The sequence below is a fragment of the Staurois parvus genome, unplaced genomic scaffold, assembly GCF_062004578.1.
Source record: "Staurois parvus isolate SC_StPar_1 unplaced genomic scaffold, SC_StPar_1.0 ptg002086l, whole genome shotgun sequence".
NCBI classification, from domain to species: Eukaryota; Metazoa; Chordata; class Amphibia; order Anura; family Ranidae; genus Staurois; species Staurois parvus.
The window spans coordinates 45,001-60,058 of NW_028319882.1; the positions used below are offsets into that span (position 1 = coordinate 45,001).

The following is a 15,058-nucleotide window of genomic DNA, read 5'->3' on the forward strand; positions in this document are numbered from 1 at the left end:
ATAGATAATAGATAGATAGATAGATAGATAGATAGATAGATAGATAGATAATAGATAGATAATAGATAGATAGATAGATAGATAGATAGATAGATAGATAGATAGATAGATAGGCCTGGAAGTGCCCCCTTGAAGTGGTTAAAGGTTTACTGACCTGTGGACTGATTTATTTGACCAGAAATCTCTGAGGATGGGAAATAGACTTTTCCAAAGCATAGGATAGGAAAGAAAAATGTTTCCGAGGTCCCTGGGAGCCCCTATCAGTCTACTTTGCCCAGGCTATCAGCAGCAAGAATGCATCTTTCAGCCTGGACCTTGCACCCCTTGAGATGGTCGGTGGTGGACCTTTTCATGACAAGAGATATGCAGGATAACTGGCATAAGATCCAAAATGTTCTGGTACTGACTCTAAAAAAAAAACCTTTATTTTTACACAGGTGTGAAACACGTGAAAGAAAGATGAAGATTCTTCTTCTCCTCCAGTTGTTCGTCTCATTGGTCCTTACGAAATCATATGGAGATCACGGCCAATACTCTAAAGGGGATCATTCAGAGATATCCGAAGCGGAAATTGACTTTGCTTTGAAGCTTTATAAAAGCATAGTGTCGCTTACAGAAAGGCCCCCACTAAACATATTCATTTCACCGGTCAGCATCTACACCACCCTCTCCATGCTGGCCCTCGGCGCCCGATCAAAAACTCGCATGGGTATTCTTCAAGGCATGGGCCTGGATGACACCAAGACAGACAAGAAGCTGCATGACAGCTATAGCAAGTTCCTTGAAGCCATAAATCAGGACAGCAAAGACGTAGAATACCAGCTTCATAACGACATCTTCATAGAAGAGTCAGTCCATATGTTACCATCATACAAACGTAGTGTGACTAAGTACTACAACGCCTCCATTCACACCATCAGAAGCAATGACCCTCAGAATGCTGAGAAGACAATCAACAGGATTGTGAGCGATAATACAGACCATAAGATCCAGAACATAACCGGCAACTTGGAAAACAAACCATCGATGTATGTCATAGATTATGCAGTCTTTAAAGGTAAGTCCATTTTACTGTTGACGACGGAAAGTAGATTTTGGAGCCACAGAGGTTATGAAACTACAGATACAACCCACATGGAAGAAAAATATATTTTAAATATATTTAAAAAATATTCTTCCTAAATATATTGACATATATTTGAAATACTAAAATTTTGGCCATATTCAATATATTTCAATATATATATATATATATGTATTGTAAGGGAACCGGACCCTGACTGCACTAGGGTATTTCCGGTAGACTCCCGCTTCCCCCTCCGAACACCGCCCACTGACACCACTCTCGAACGAAACCAGGAGATAGACTGCTTTATTTTAACACAGACACAAGATATATACATTCAAGGGAACAACCCCCCCTCCCTGTATAAGGCACAGATCTACGGACACCACCGCTGACTATACAGGAAATAGACTGCTTTATTTTAACACAGATACAAGATATATACACAGGGCGGGGCAATACATGTAGTAACAAGAGACACACAGCAGACACCCCCCACCAAGCCAATACACAAACACATACATCCCATAATAGTTTGCTCCCAAGCAAGACACACAATAGAACAATGGGACCACATGGCAGTAAACAATGAACAACCCCCCACACCCCACATATACAACTCTACTCAATAGCAGAACATTTCACCCTGCACCCCTAACAGGCACAGGGTGACTTACACATAAGAGGGATATGGGGAGCTGAGGCAGGGGGTCTCCCCACCCGTCCAAAGTGAGCTGTGTTCCATGGGCCCCCCACCCAAAGTGACTCCCATCACATACATATACACACATACACACAGTTGTGCTCAAACATTTACATACCCCGGCAGAAATAGTGAAATGTTGGCATTGATATTGAAAATCAGACGGATCTGCCAATAAATGCTCTTTTATTGAAGGATGATGATCATATGAAGCCATTTATTATCAGATGGTTGTTTGGCTCCTTTTTAAATCATAATAACAACAGAAATCACCCAAATGGCCCGGATCAGAAGTCTCCACCCCCTGGATCAGAAGTCTCCGCCCCTGGATCAGAAGTCTCCGCCCCCTGGAATGTTCGGCCTTGGTACAGACACACAAGGGGACACACACGGGTTACAATGCCAATTAGAGGTTAATGTCCCATATTTGTGGCTTTTTAACTAGTTGCCGACCGCAGATAGCCGAATGACGGCTGCACTGCGGCCGGCCAGTTCTGAGTGGACGTCATATGACGTCCCCCCAGAACGCGCTCTCCTGCGCGCCCCAGGGGGCGCGCACCCGGCGATCTCTGTGATCACAGCTGATCACGTGATGTGGTAAAAGGCCAATCACAGCGGCCTTTTACCAAGTGATCAGCGGTGTCCAATGACACGCTGATCACAGGGAAATGCAAGTGCCGGTTCTCGGCTGCACTGTCAGATCGTGAGGAAAGTACTGCCGAGAACCGGCAGTTGTCACAGCGGGGATCGGCACCGATCATCAGGGCACTGATGATCAGTGCCCTGATGATCGGTGCCCAGCAGTGCCACCCGCAAGTTCCGCCCACCTGTGCCCCGCAGTGCACCCACCTGTGCCACTCTGCAGTGCCACACACCTGTGCCCAGAAGTGCCACCTACCTGTGCCCACCCACCTGTGCCCACCAGTGCCACCCACCTGTGCCCAGCAGTGCCACCCACCTGTGCCCAGCAGTGCACCCACCTGTGCCACTCTGCAGTGTCACACACCTGTGCCCAGAAGTGCCACCTACCTGTGCCCACCCACCTGTGCCCACCAGTGCCACCCACCTGTGCCCACCCACCAGTGCTGCCCACCAGTGCCATCCACCAGTGCAGCCCAGCAGTGCTGCCAGTCAGTGCCACCAGTCAGTGCCCAGGGGTTGTGCCAGTCAGTGCCGCCAGTCAGTGCCCAGCAGTGATCCCATTTAGTGCCGTCTATCAGTACCCATCATCAGTGTCACCTATCAGTGCCGCCTATCAGTGCTGCATATTAGTGCCGCCTATCCGTGACACCTCATTAGTGCTGTCTATCAGTGCCGCCTATCCGTGCCACCTCATTAGTACTGCCTATGAGTGCCCTTTAGTGCTGCCTATCAGTGCCCATCAGTGCCGCCTATCAGTGCCCATCAGTGCTGCCTCATCAACGCACATCAGTGAAGTTGAAAAATTACCTGTTTGAAAAATTTTATAATAGAAACAAAGAAACTTTTTTTTTTCAAATTTTTTGCATTTTTTTATTTATAGCGCAAAAAGTAAAGCGCCCAGTGGCGATTAAATACCACCAAAAGAAAGCTCTATTTGTGAGGAAAAAATGATCAAAATTTCATATGGGTACAATGTTGCATGACCGCGCAATTGTCAATCAAAGCGCGGCAGCGCTGAAAGCTGAAAATTGGCCTGGTAAGGAAGGGGGTATAAGTGCCTGGTAGGCAAGTGGTTAAATTGCAGTTAGTGTCAGTGTATAAATAGTCAGTGAGTTTGTTAGCTCTTACATGGAAGCACTGACTAGGCTAGATACTGAGCCATGGGGAGCAGAAAAGAACTGTCAAAAGTCCTGCATAACAAGGTAATGAAGCTTTATAAAGATGGAAAAGGACATATAAAGATGTCCAAAGCCTTGAATGTGCCAATCAGTGCTGTTACATCACCGATTAAGAAGTGGAAAGTTCGGGGATCTCTTGATAATTTTTTTCTCCTTATTTTTCTTTATAGTCTTTATTTGTTTTTTTGGGTTTTTTTTCCTGGTGGTCCCGCCACACATTACTGCAATGTAGAAGTGTAAATGGGCCCTAGCACACTTTTGGTTTTTATTCTATTCAATTGTATTCTAATGTATTTTATTCTTTTCTACTCTATTACATTATGTTTTGTTCAATTCTTTTCAAAATTCAAATTTTAGAAAATGGCTCTATTATTATTTCTATTTTATTTGATTCTATTCTAATCTGTTCTATTCTTTTATTTTCTGTTCTGTTCCTTTATATTCTATTCTATTTTATTATATTCTGTTTTATTTTTTCCTTTCTATTCTATTTTATTATATTCTGTTTTATTTTGTTCCTTTCTATTCTATTTTATTATATTCTGTTTTATTTTGTTCCTTTCTATTCTATTTTATTATAGTCTGTTTTATTTTGTTCCTTTCTATTCTATTGTATTAAATCCTATTCTTTTGGAAGTTTGAATCTTGGAAGACGGCTATATTCTTTCATTTTTTTTTATTCTATTCTATTTAAAATGCAAATTTCAAATGACGGTTATATTCTTTCTATTTTCTTGTTCAAATATTTTATTAATTATAAAGGGGATGGGAACATAGGCATGGGACAAGCCATAGACATTTGAACGGGACAATTAGTAGAAACAGGTATGATGTCCATGTAAAGGTGGGGAGAAAAGCACAAAAATATAAAATGCAACAGCTTGGATGGTAGAAGGAAGACAAAACTGTATGTAGACTTATATACTCATATATAGGCATAGTACAATCTGGTTCCGGGGGTGCTCTCTCCAAAATCGGGGAGGAGGGGTGTCAGGAAAAGAGAAGAGAAAAACAAGTGTAAGGGGGGAAGGGGGGAAGGGGGTGTTGAGTAGAAGTGGGGAGTAGGAAAGGGAAGAGTTGGAGAGGGGATGGAGGAAGGAATGTGTGACTCCTAGGATGCTGTAGAAGGGTTCGAGACATATTATAACAAAGAATATTCTTTCTATTTTATTCCTTTCTATTCTATTAAAATTTCGGAAGACAGTTATATTTTTTGATTCTACTCTATTTTTTTCTCTGCTATTATTTTCTATTCTATCTATTCCTTTATTTTCTATTCTTTTATTTTATTTTCAATTCTATTCTTTTTTTATTCTGTTCTTTTCGAAATTCGAATTTGAGAAGATAGCTATATTCTTTTATTTTTTTATTCTATTCTATTTAAAATTCAAATTTTAAACGACGGTTACATTATTTCTATTTTATTCCATTCTATTCTATTCAAGTTTTGGAAGACAGCTATATTCTTTCTGTTTTATTCTATTTTTTTTTCTGTGCTATTATTTTCTATTCTATCTTTTCCTTTATTTTCTATTCTTTTATTTTATTTTCAATTCTATTCTGTTTTTATTTTGTTCTTTTCGAAATTCGAATTTCGGAAGATATTTATATTCTTTTATTTTTTTATTCTATTCTATTTAAAAATCAAATTTTAAATGACGGTTATATTATTTCTATTCTATTCTATTCTATTCTGAATTTCGGAAGATGAATATATTCTAACACTAACACAGTCTTGAGGGAAATCAGCAATAGTCGGCAATATGTTTATAGTTCAAATTAGTTTTTCCGAATTTGATTTAAAATTCTTTTTTAAATCAATTATGAATTCTTTTGGAATTCAATTCAAGTTTTTGACAAAACTTCCTTTTTGTTATTTCAGATTTTTTATAATTTGCCACTTTTGTAGTTTAGAAATTCAGATACCTCTCAATCTCCGAATAATGACAATTTTGTCCATATTTCTATTCGGATCAAACCGAACCGCGCATATCTATAGAATACAACGATCCCAAACCACTATAGTTTACCTTTAAAGGAAACTTTTTTTTCTGTTCCTCCAGGGAAATGGAAAGGACAGTTTGACGAACAATATACAGAGGAAAAACAATTTGGGAGTGGATTGCCACCAACCCTAACGCCAACGATGCGCCGGAGGGGACTCTATAAGACGTACAAGGACAGAGAGCTGGATGTCAATGTGCTGGAGATGCCGTACGCCGATGACACCGCCCTTCTCCTCATCGTACCGAGACTGGGTGACCTGTTCAGCATGGAGCGATTACTGACCCCCCAGCTGATTCAAAAATACTTGAGCTCCTTGAGTACCAGGTATGCATGACAGTTGTTTACAACACAACTCAGCAGTTTGAATGTTGTTAGAGGGATCAGCCAAATGATCGTACAAAGTGCAACGTGCAGCCTGATGTCTGCTGGGTGAACGCAGGTTCAACTGACAACGCCAGAAGGATGGTGACGGGGTATACCCACTATGGGCTGTAGGGGGCAGGACAGCAACTGATTTGTATGGAACAAACCCCGGACCCCGCATTCACTATATCCGCTCTCCCCAGACCCCGCATTCACTGTATCCGCTCTCCCCGGACCCCGCATTCACTATATCCGCTCTCCCCGGACCCGGCATTCACTGTATCCGCTCTCCCCGGACCCCGCATTCACTATATCCGCTCTCCCCGGACCCCGCATTCACTATATCCGCTCTCCCCGGACCCCGCATTCACTATATCCGCTCTACCCGGACCCCGCATTCACTATATCCGCTCTCCTGGGACCCCGCATTCACTATATCCGCTCTCCCCGGAAACCGCATTCACTATATCTGCTCTCCCCGGACCCCGCATTCACTATATCCGTTCTACCCGGACCCCGCATTCACTATATCCGCTCTCCTGGGACCCCGCATTCACTATATCCGCTCTCCCCGGACCCCGCATTCACTATATCTGCTCTCCCCGGACCCCGCATTCACTGTATCCGCTCTCCCCTGACCCCGCATTCACTATATCCGCTCTCCCCGGACCCCGAATTCACTATATCCCCTCTCCCCGAACCCCACATTCACTATATCCGCTCTCCCCGGACCCCGCATTCACTACATCCGCTCTCCCCGGACCCCGCATTCACTATATCCGCTCTCCCCTGACCCCGCATTCACTATATCCGCTCTCCCCGGACCCCGCATTCACTACATCCGCTCTCCCCGGACCCCGCATTCACTACATCCGCTCTCCCCGGACCCCGCATTCACTATATCCGCTCTCCCCTGACCCCGCATTCACTATATCCGCTCTTCCCAGAACCCGCATTCACTATATCCGCTCTCCCTGGACCCCGCATTCACTATATCCGCTCTCCCCGGACCCCGCATTCACTATATCCGCTCTCCCCGGACCCCGCGTTCACTATATCCGCTCTCCCCGGACCCCGCATTCACTATATCCGCTCTCCCCGCACCCCGCATTCACTATATCCGCTCTCCCCGGACCCCGCATTCACTATATCCGCTCTCCCCGGACCCCGCATTCACTATATCCGCTCTCCCCGGACCCTGCATTCACTATATCTGCTCTCCCCGGACCCCGCATTCACTATATCCGCTCTCCCAGGACCCCGCATTCACTATATCCGCTCTCCCCGGACCCCGCATTCACTATATCCGCTCTCCCCGGACCCCGCATTCACTATATCCGCTCTCCCCGGACCCCGCATTCACTATATCCGCTCTCCCCGGACCCCGCATTCACTATATCCGCTCTCCCCGGACCCTGCATTCACTATATCCGCTCTCCCTGGACCCCCCGGATGTTGTCATGTTACAATGTATTTATTGGGATTGGATGTGATGGACACAAAGTGGCACATAATTGTGAAGTGGAAAGAAAATGAGAAATTGTTTCGAACATTTGTGATCAATAAATCTGTGAGAAGTGTGGCGGCATTTGTATTCAGCTCCATTTACTCTGATACCCCTAATTAAAATCTAGTGGAACCAATTGCCTTCAGAATTCACCTAATAAACAGAGTCCCCCTGTGTGTCATGTGATCTCAATATAAATACAGCTGTTCTGTGAAGTCCTCAGAGGTTTGTTAGAGAACATTAGTGAACAAACAGCATCATGAAGGCCAAGGAACACACCATACAAGTCAGGGATAAAGTTGTGGAGAAGTTTAAAGCAGAGTTTGGTTATAAAAAAAATCCCAAACTTTGAACATCTCACGGAGCACTGTGTTCAATCCATCATCTGAAAATGGAAAGATTACGGCACAATTGCCAACCTACCAAGACATGGCCATCCACCTAAACTGACCGGCCGGGCAAGGAGAGCGTTCATCAGAGAAGCAGCCAAGAGGCCCATGGGAAATCCGGAGGAGCTGTAGAGATCACAGCTCAGGGGGGAGAATCTGTCTTCAGGACAACTGTTAGTCGTGCACTCCACAAATCTGGCCTTTATGGAAGAGTGACAAGAAGAAAGCCATTGTTGAAAGAAAGCCCCTTTACTCTGATACCCCTAACTAGAATCTAGTGGAACCGATTGCCTTCAGAATTTCCCTATTAGTACATAGAGTCCCCCTGTGTGTCATGTGATCTCAGTATAAATACAGCTGTTCTGTGAAGCCCTCAGAGGTTTGTTAGAGAACATTAGTGAAGAAACAGCATCACGAAGGCCAAGGAACACACCAGACGGGTCAGGGATAAAGTTGTGAAGAAGTTTAAAACAGGGTTAGGTTTTCCTTCCACTTCACAATGATGTGCCACTCTGTGTCGGTCTATCACATAAAATCCCAACATAATGGATTGACGTTTTTGGTTGTCACATGACAAAATGTGAAAATGTCAAGGAAGAGGAAGACTTCTTCAAGGCGCCGTATCTCTGGTTTCCTTCAATTCAGCTTTAAACCTTAGAATCAGATCAGATCGGCTCATTCTGATTGGCTGATGGGGTCAGATCGGCTCATTCTGATTGGCTGATGGGGTCAGATCGGCTCATTCTGATTGGCTGATGGGGTCAGATCGGCTCATTCTGATTGGCTGATGGGGTCCCTGTAGCTTTGAAACACTTTTTTTGCCTCATTGGGAGAGCGGGGGATGGTTGGTGTCGCTGATACAGACACCGATGTGTATTTTCCTTCACAGTTTGGTGGAACTCTTCTTAGCCAAAATGACCTTCAACACCCGGGTGAACGTGGATCGCGCATTGCTACACATGGGCTTCGGGATTATGTTCGATGAGAACAGCGCCGACTTCTCCGGGATCTCAAAGAAAGAGAATTTCAGCGTTTCCTCAGTGAGTATCTTCCTTTTATATTTAATATGTGGATGAAGTATGGTAATCCTATAACAGGCGCCATCCCTATAGAGCGGGGGGGGGGGGGGCTCCAGACTTGTCATTCAAAGGGCCAGTTTACTGTACTTCAGGCTTCAGGGGGGCCGGATTGTGGTCAGTGGGAGGAATAGTGCCCCATCATTGGTGTCAGAGGGAGGAATAGTGCCCCATCATTGGTGTCAGTGGGAGGAATAGTGCCCCATCATTGGTGTCAGTGGGAGGAATGGTGCCCCATCATTGGTGTCAGTGGGAGGAATGGTGTCCCATCATTGGTGTCAGTGGAGGAATAGTGCCCCATCATTGGTATCAGTGGGAGGAATAGTGCACCATTGTTGGTGTCAGTGGGAAGAATAGTGCCCCATCATCGGTGTCAGTTGGAGGAATAGTGTCCCATCATTGGTATCAGTGGGAGGAATAGTGCCCCATTGTTGGTGTCAGTGGGAAGAATAGTGCCCCATCATTGGTATCAGTGGGAGGAATAGTGCCCCATTGTTGGTGTCAGTGGGAAGAATAGTGCCTCATCATTGGTATCAGTGGGAGGAATAGTGCCCCATTGTTGGTGTCAGTGGGAAGAATAGTGCCCCATTATTGGTGTCAGTGGGAGGAATAGTGCCCCATCATTGGTGTCAGTGGGAAGAATAGTGCCCCATTGTTGGTGTCAGTGGGAAGAATAGTGCCCCATCATTGGTGTCAGTTAGATGAATAGTGCCCCTATAGGAGAGATGGGAATACAGGTAAGGGGACTCTAAGTGTTCCATAATAGGAAACATAACCAATGTATAAAAAAGTACAAATGTTTATTTCAGACAATAATAACAATTGCAATACAAAAGTTGCGTCCAAACAGTAACACCGCGTGCGCCCATATCGGTGATGTCACTGGTATATAAAAGCTGCAAGTCCTTGTGTACGGCCCATAGATGATAGAGCACTCGGGCAGCTGGTCCTCTCTGCTCACCTCCACACCCCAAACACCCCTCTCTGCTCACCTCCACACCCCAAACACCCCTCTCTGCTCACCTCCACACCCCAAACACCCCTCTCTGCTCACCTCCACACCCCAAACACCCCTCTCTGCTCACCTCCACGCCCCAAACGCCCCTCTCTGCTCACCTCCACACCCCAAACACCCCTCTCTGCTCACCTCCACACCCCAAACACCCCTCTCTGCTCACCTCCACACCTCAAACACCCCTCTCTGCTCACCTCCACACCTCAAACACCCCTCTCTGCTCACCTCCACACCCCTCTCTGCTCACCTCCACACCCCAAACACCCCTCTCTGCTCACCTCCACACCTCAAACACCCCTCTCTGCTCACCTCCACACCTCAAACACCCCTCTCTGCTCACCTCCACACCCCAAACACCCCTCTCTGCTCACCTCCACGCCCCAAACACCCCTCTCTGCTCACCTCCACACCTCAAACACCCCTCTCTGCTCACCTCCACACCCCTCTCTGCTCACCTCCACACCTCAAACACCCCTCTCTGCTCACCTCCACACCCCAAACACCCCTCTCTGCTCACCTCCACACCTCAAACACCCCTCTCTGCTCACCTCCACACCTCAAACACCCCTCTCTGCTCACCTCCACACCCCAAACACCCCTCTCTGCTCACCTCCACACCTCAAACACCCCTCTCTGCTCACCTCCACACCCCAAACGCCCCTCTCTGCTCACCTCCACACCCCAAACGCCCCTCTCTGCTCACCTCCACACCCCAAACGCCCCTCTCTGCTCACCTCCACACCTCAAACGCCCCTCTCTGCTCACCTCCAAACCCCAAACGCCCCTCTCTGCTCACCTCCACACCCCAAACACCCCTCTCTGCTCACCGCCACACCCCAAACGCCCCTCTCTGCTCACCTCCACACCCCAAACACCCCTCTCTGCTCACGTCCACACCCCAAACACCCCTCTCTGCTCACCTCCACACCCCAAACACCCCTCTCTGCTCACCTCCACACCCCAAACACCCCTCTCTGCTCACCTCCACACCCCAAACACCCCTCTCTGCTCACCTCCACACCCCAAACACCCCTCTCTGCTCACCTCCATACCCCAAACACCCCTCTCTGCTCACCTCCACACCCCAAACACCCCTCTCTGCTCACCTCCACACCTCAAACACCCCTCTCTGCTCACCTCCACACCCCAAACACCCCTCTCTGCTCACCTCCACACCCCAAACACCCCTCTCTGCTCACCTCCACACCCCAAACACCCCTCTCTGCTCACCTCCACACCCCTCTCTGCTCACCTCCACACCCCAAACACCCCTCTCTGCTCACCTCCACACCCCAAACGCCCCTCTCTGCTCACCTCCACACCTCAAACACCCCTCTCTGCTCACCTCCACTCCCTCAGCACAAATCCCACCCAATTCCCCTGTGCTACCACTACCCCCCCCATCCCAAACCCCTCTCTGCTCACCTCCACATCCGAAACCCCTCTCTGCTCACCTCTACATCCCAAACCCCCCTCTCTGCTCACCTCCACACCTCAAAAGCCCCTCTCTGCTCACCTCCACACCCCAAACCCCCCTCTCTGCTCACCTCCACACCTCAAACACCCCTCTCTGCTCACCTCCACACCCCAAACACCCCTCTCTGCTCACCTCCACACCTCAAACACCCCTCTCTGCTCACCTCCACACCTCAAACACCCCTCTCTGCTCACCTCCACACCTCAAACACCCCTCTCTACTCACCTCCACACCTCAACCCCCCCTCTCTGCTCACCTCCACATCCCAAACACCCCTCTCTGCTCACCTCTACATCCCAGACCCCCCTCTCTGCTCACCTCCACACCCCAAACACCCCTCTCTGCTCACCTCCACACCCCAAACACCCCTCTCTGCTCACCTCCACACCCACACACACAAAACCTTCCACCCCCCAAATCCTTCTTCCTAACAGTAATCCACTCTCCTAGTACAAATCCGCCCTCCAACTCCAAATCCCCCCTTCTAGTACAAATCCCTCCAAATCCCCTCTGCTAGCACTAATTCCCCCCCCCCCCCCCCCCCCGAAAAAAATAAATGTAAAAAAATATGTTCCCCTTCTGGGACAAATCCCTTCAATCACCCCTAGTAGCACAAATCCCTCTTCATAACAGAAATCCACTCTCCTAGTAAAAATCCCCCCTCCAAATTTCCCCTTCTTGTACAAATCCCCTCCAAATCCCCCTCCCTCAGCACAAATCACCTCCCCCCCATCCCCCCTGCTAGCACTAATCCTCCCCCCTCCCCAAATTTCCTCTCCTCGCACAAATCCCTTCAATCACCCCTACTAGCACAAATTTCCTCCCCCTCCCAAATCCCTCTTCCTAACAGAAATCCACTCTCCTAGTATAAATCCCCCAAAATCCCCCAAATCACCCCGTCTAGTGCAAATCCTCCCAAATCCCCCTCCCTCAGCACAAATTCCCTTCCTCCAATCCCCTCTGCTAGCACTGCACCCCCTCCCCAAATTTCCACTCCTAGCACAAATCCCTTCAATCACCCCTACTAGCACAAACCCCCCCCCCCCCAAATCCCTCTTCCTGACTAAAATCCACTCTCCTAGTAAAAATCCCCCCTCCAAGTTTCCCCTTCTAGTACAAATCCCCCCACATCCCCCTCCCTCAGCACAAATCACCCCCAATCCCCTCTGCTAGCACTAATACTCCCCCCCCCAAATTTCCCATCCTCATACAAATCCCTTCAATCATCCCTATTAGCACAAATCCTCCCCCCAATCACTCTTCCTAACAGAAATCTATTGTCCTAGTACAAATCCCCCCCCCCCCCCAATCCCTTTTTCTCAGCACAAATCCTTCCCAAATACCATCTGCTACCCACTACACACACACACCCCAAAAAAATTCCCCCCTCTAGCACAAATCCCTTCAACCATCCTTGCTGGCACACATCCTGCCCCCCCCCCAAAATCCCTCTTCCTAACAGACATCCATTCTCCTAGTACAAATTCCTCCTCCAATTCCCCCCTTCTAGTACAAATCCCCCCCAAATCCCCTCTGCTAGCACTAAACCCCCCAAAAAATGTTTCCCCCCTAGCACAAATCCCCCCAATCCCTCTACCTAACAGAAATCCACTCTCTCAGCAGAGATCTCCTCCCCCCATATCCCCTCTGCTAGCAATAACCCCCCCAAAAAATAAATTCTCCTCGCACAAATCCCTTCAATCACCCCTACTAGCACCCCCCCCCCCCCCAATCTCTCTTCCTAACAGAAGTCCACTCTCCTAGTATGTTTCATTTATCTTAGTCCCCAAATCTTTTTTTTTTAGGTTTGTTTTTTTAATTTTTGATTCTTTTAACTTTTTTAAGTTCATTCCTTGACTTTTCTGTGTTGACAGGTTCTCCACCGATCTTATATCACCTTGGATGAGAGAGGAATGGCGAACAGCGCTTCGACTTCTGCCGTATTAAACTTAGTCTCCCCTCAGGTCCCCCAGTTCAAAGCTAACCGCCCGTTCATCATGATGATGTACCACAAAGTCACCAAAACCATCCTCGGGATTGGCCGATTCATGGACCCCAAGTCGTCGGGGAAGTAATCGGATGAAGCAGATATAAAGTGCTGAACAAAATGAAACCATCCTGCTGAGAATAAAGGGGATGTGCTGAACAATTTCTGTGTTGTTGTTTTCCCCCGGATTGCCTTTGTGTTAATGAGTGAGAGATACCAGCCGGTAATGGGGGACCAATAGGGTGGTGTGGGGGAGTCACAAACTGAGCTCTGATAGACATGTGCATAACATTGCAGCCACAGAGTTTTTGGGAACCTCATCATTGGTGTCAGTGGGAGGAATAGTGCCCCATCATTGGTGTCAGTGGGAGGAATAGTGTCCCATCATTGGTGTCAGTGGGAGGAATAGTGCCCCATCATTGGTGTCAGTGGGAGGAATAGTGCCCCATCATTGGTGTCAGGGGAGGAATAGAGCCCCATCATTGGTGTCAGTGGGAGGAATAGTGCCCCATCATTGGTGTCAGTGGGAGGAATAGTGCCCCATCATTGGTATCAGTGGGAGGAATAGTGCCCCATCATTGGTGTCAGTGGGAGGAATAGTGCCCCATCATTGGTGTCAGTGTGAGGAATAGTGCCCCATCATTGGTGTCAGTGGGAGGAATAGTGCCCCATCACTGGTGTCAGGGGAGGAATAGTGCCCCATCATTGGTATCAGTGGGGGGAATAGTGTCCCATCATTGGTGTCAGTGGGAGGAATAATGCCCCGTCATTGGAGTCAGTGGGAGGAATAGTGTCCCATCATTGGAGTCAGTGGGAGGAATAGTGCCCCATCATTGGTGTCAGTGGGAGGAATAGTGTCCCATCATTGGAGTCAGTGGGAGGAATAGTGCCCCATCATTGGTGTCAGTGTGAGGAATAGTGTCCCATCATTGGAGTCAGTGGGAGGAATAGTGCCCCATCATTGGTGTCAGTGGGAGGAATAGTGTCCCATCATTGGAGTCAGTGGGAGGAATAGTGCCCCATCATTGGTTTCAGTGGGAGAAATAGTGTTCCATCATTGGTGTCAGTGGGAGGAATAGTGCCCCATCATTGGTGTCAGTGGGAGGAATATTGCCCCATCATTGGTGTCAGTGGGAGGAATAGTGTCCCATCATTGGTATCAGTGGGAGGAATAGTGTTCCATCATTGGTGTCAGTGGGAGGAATAGTGTCCCATCATTGGTATCAGTGGGAGGAATAGTGCCCCATCATTGGTGTCAGTGGGAGGAATAGTGCCCCATCATTGGTGTCAGTGGGAGGAGTAGTGCACCATTGTTGGTGTCAGTGGGAGGAATAGTGCCCCATCATTGGTGTCAGTGGGAGGAATAGTGTCCCATCATTGGTATCAGTGGGAGGAATAGTGTCCCATCATTGGTGTCAGTGGGAGGAATAGTGCCCCATCGTTGGTGTCAGTGGGAGGAATAGTGCCCCATCATTGGTGTCAGTGGGAGGAATAGAGCCCCATAATTGGATTCAGTGGGAGGAATAGTGCCCCATCATTGGTGTCAGTGGGAGGAATAGTGCCCCATCATTGGTGTCAGTGAGAGGAATAGTGTTCCATTGTTGGGGTAAGTGGGAGGAATAGTGCCCCATCATTGGTGTCAGTGGGA

General features: G+C 47.8%; 1 protein-coding gene across 2 annotated transcripts in view; it reads left to right on the forward strand.

Moving 5' to 3' along the window:
- The window catches only part of LOC149432843 (serine protease inhibitor A6-like), a 19,553-nt gene extending 5,981 nt beyond the window's left edge, over nucleotides 1–13,572 (forward strand). For both annotated transcript variants that reach the window (XM_089664878.1, XM_089664877.1), the window contains exons 2-5: nucleotides 438–1,057; nucleotides 5,653–5,920; nucleotides 8,745–8,895; nucleotides 13,298–13,572. In XM_089664878.1, the coding sequence (XP_089521004.1) occupies nucleotides 460–1,057; nucleotides 5,653–5,920; nucleotides 8,745–8,895; nucleotides 13,298–13,498 (1,218 nt within the window). In that variant the 5' untranslated portion in view covers nucleotides 438–459 and the 3' untranslated portion in view covers nucleotides 13,499–13,572. The remainder of the gene's footprint in view (nucleotides 1–437; nucleotides 1,058–5,652; nucleotides 5,921–8,744; nucleotides 8,896–13,297) is intronic.
- Nucleotides 13,573–15,058: the final 1,486 nt, after the last annotated feature.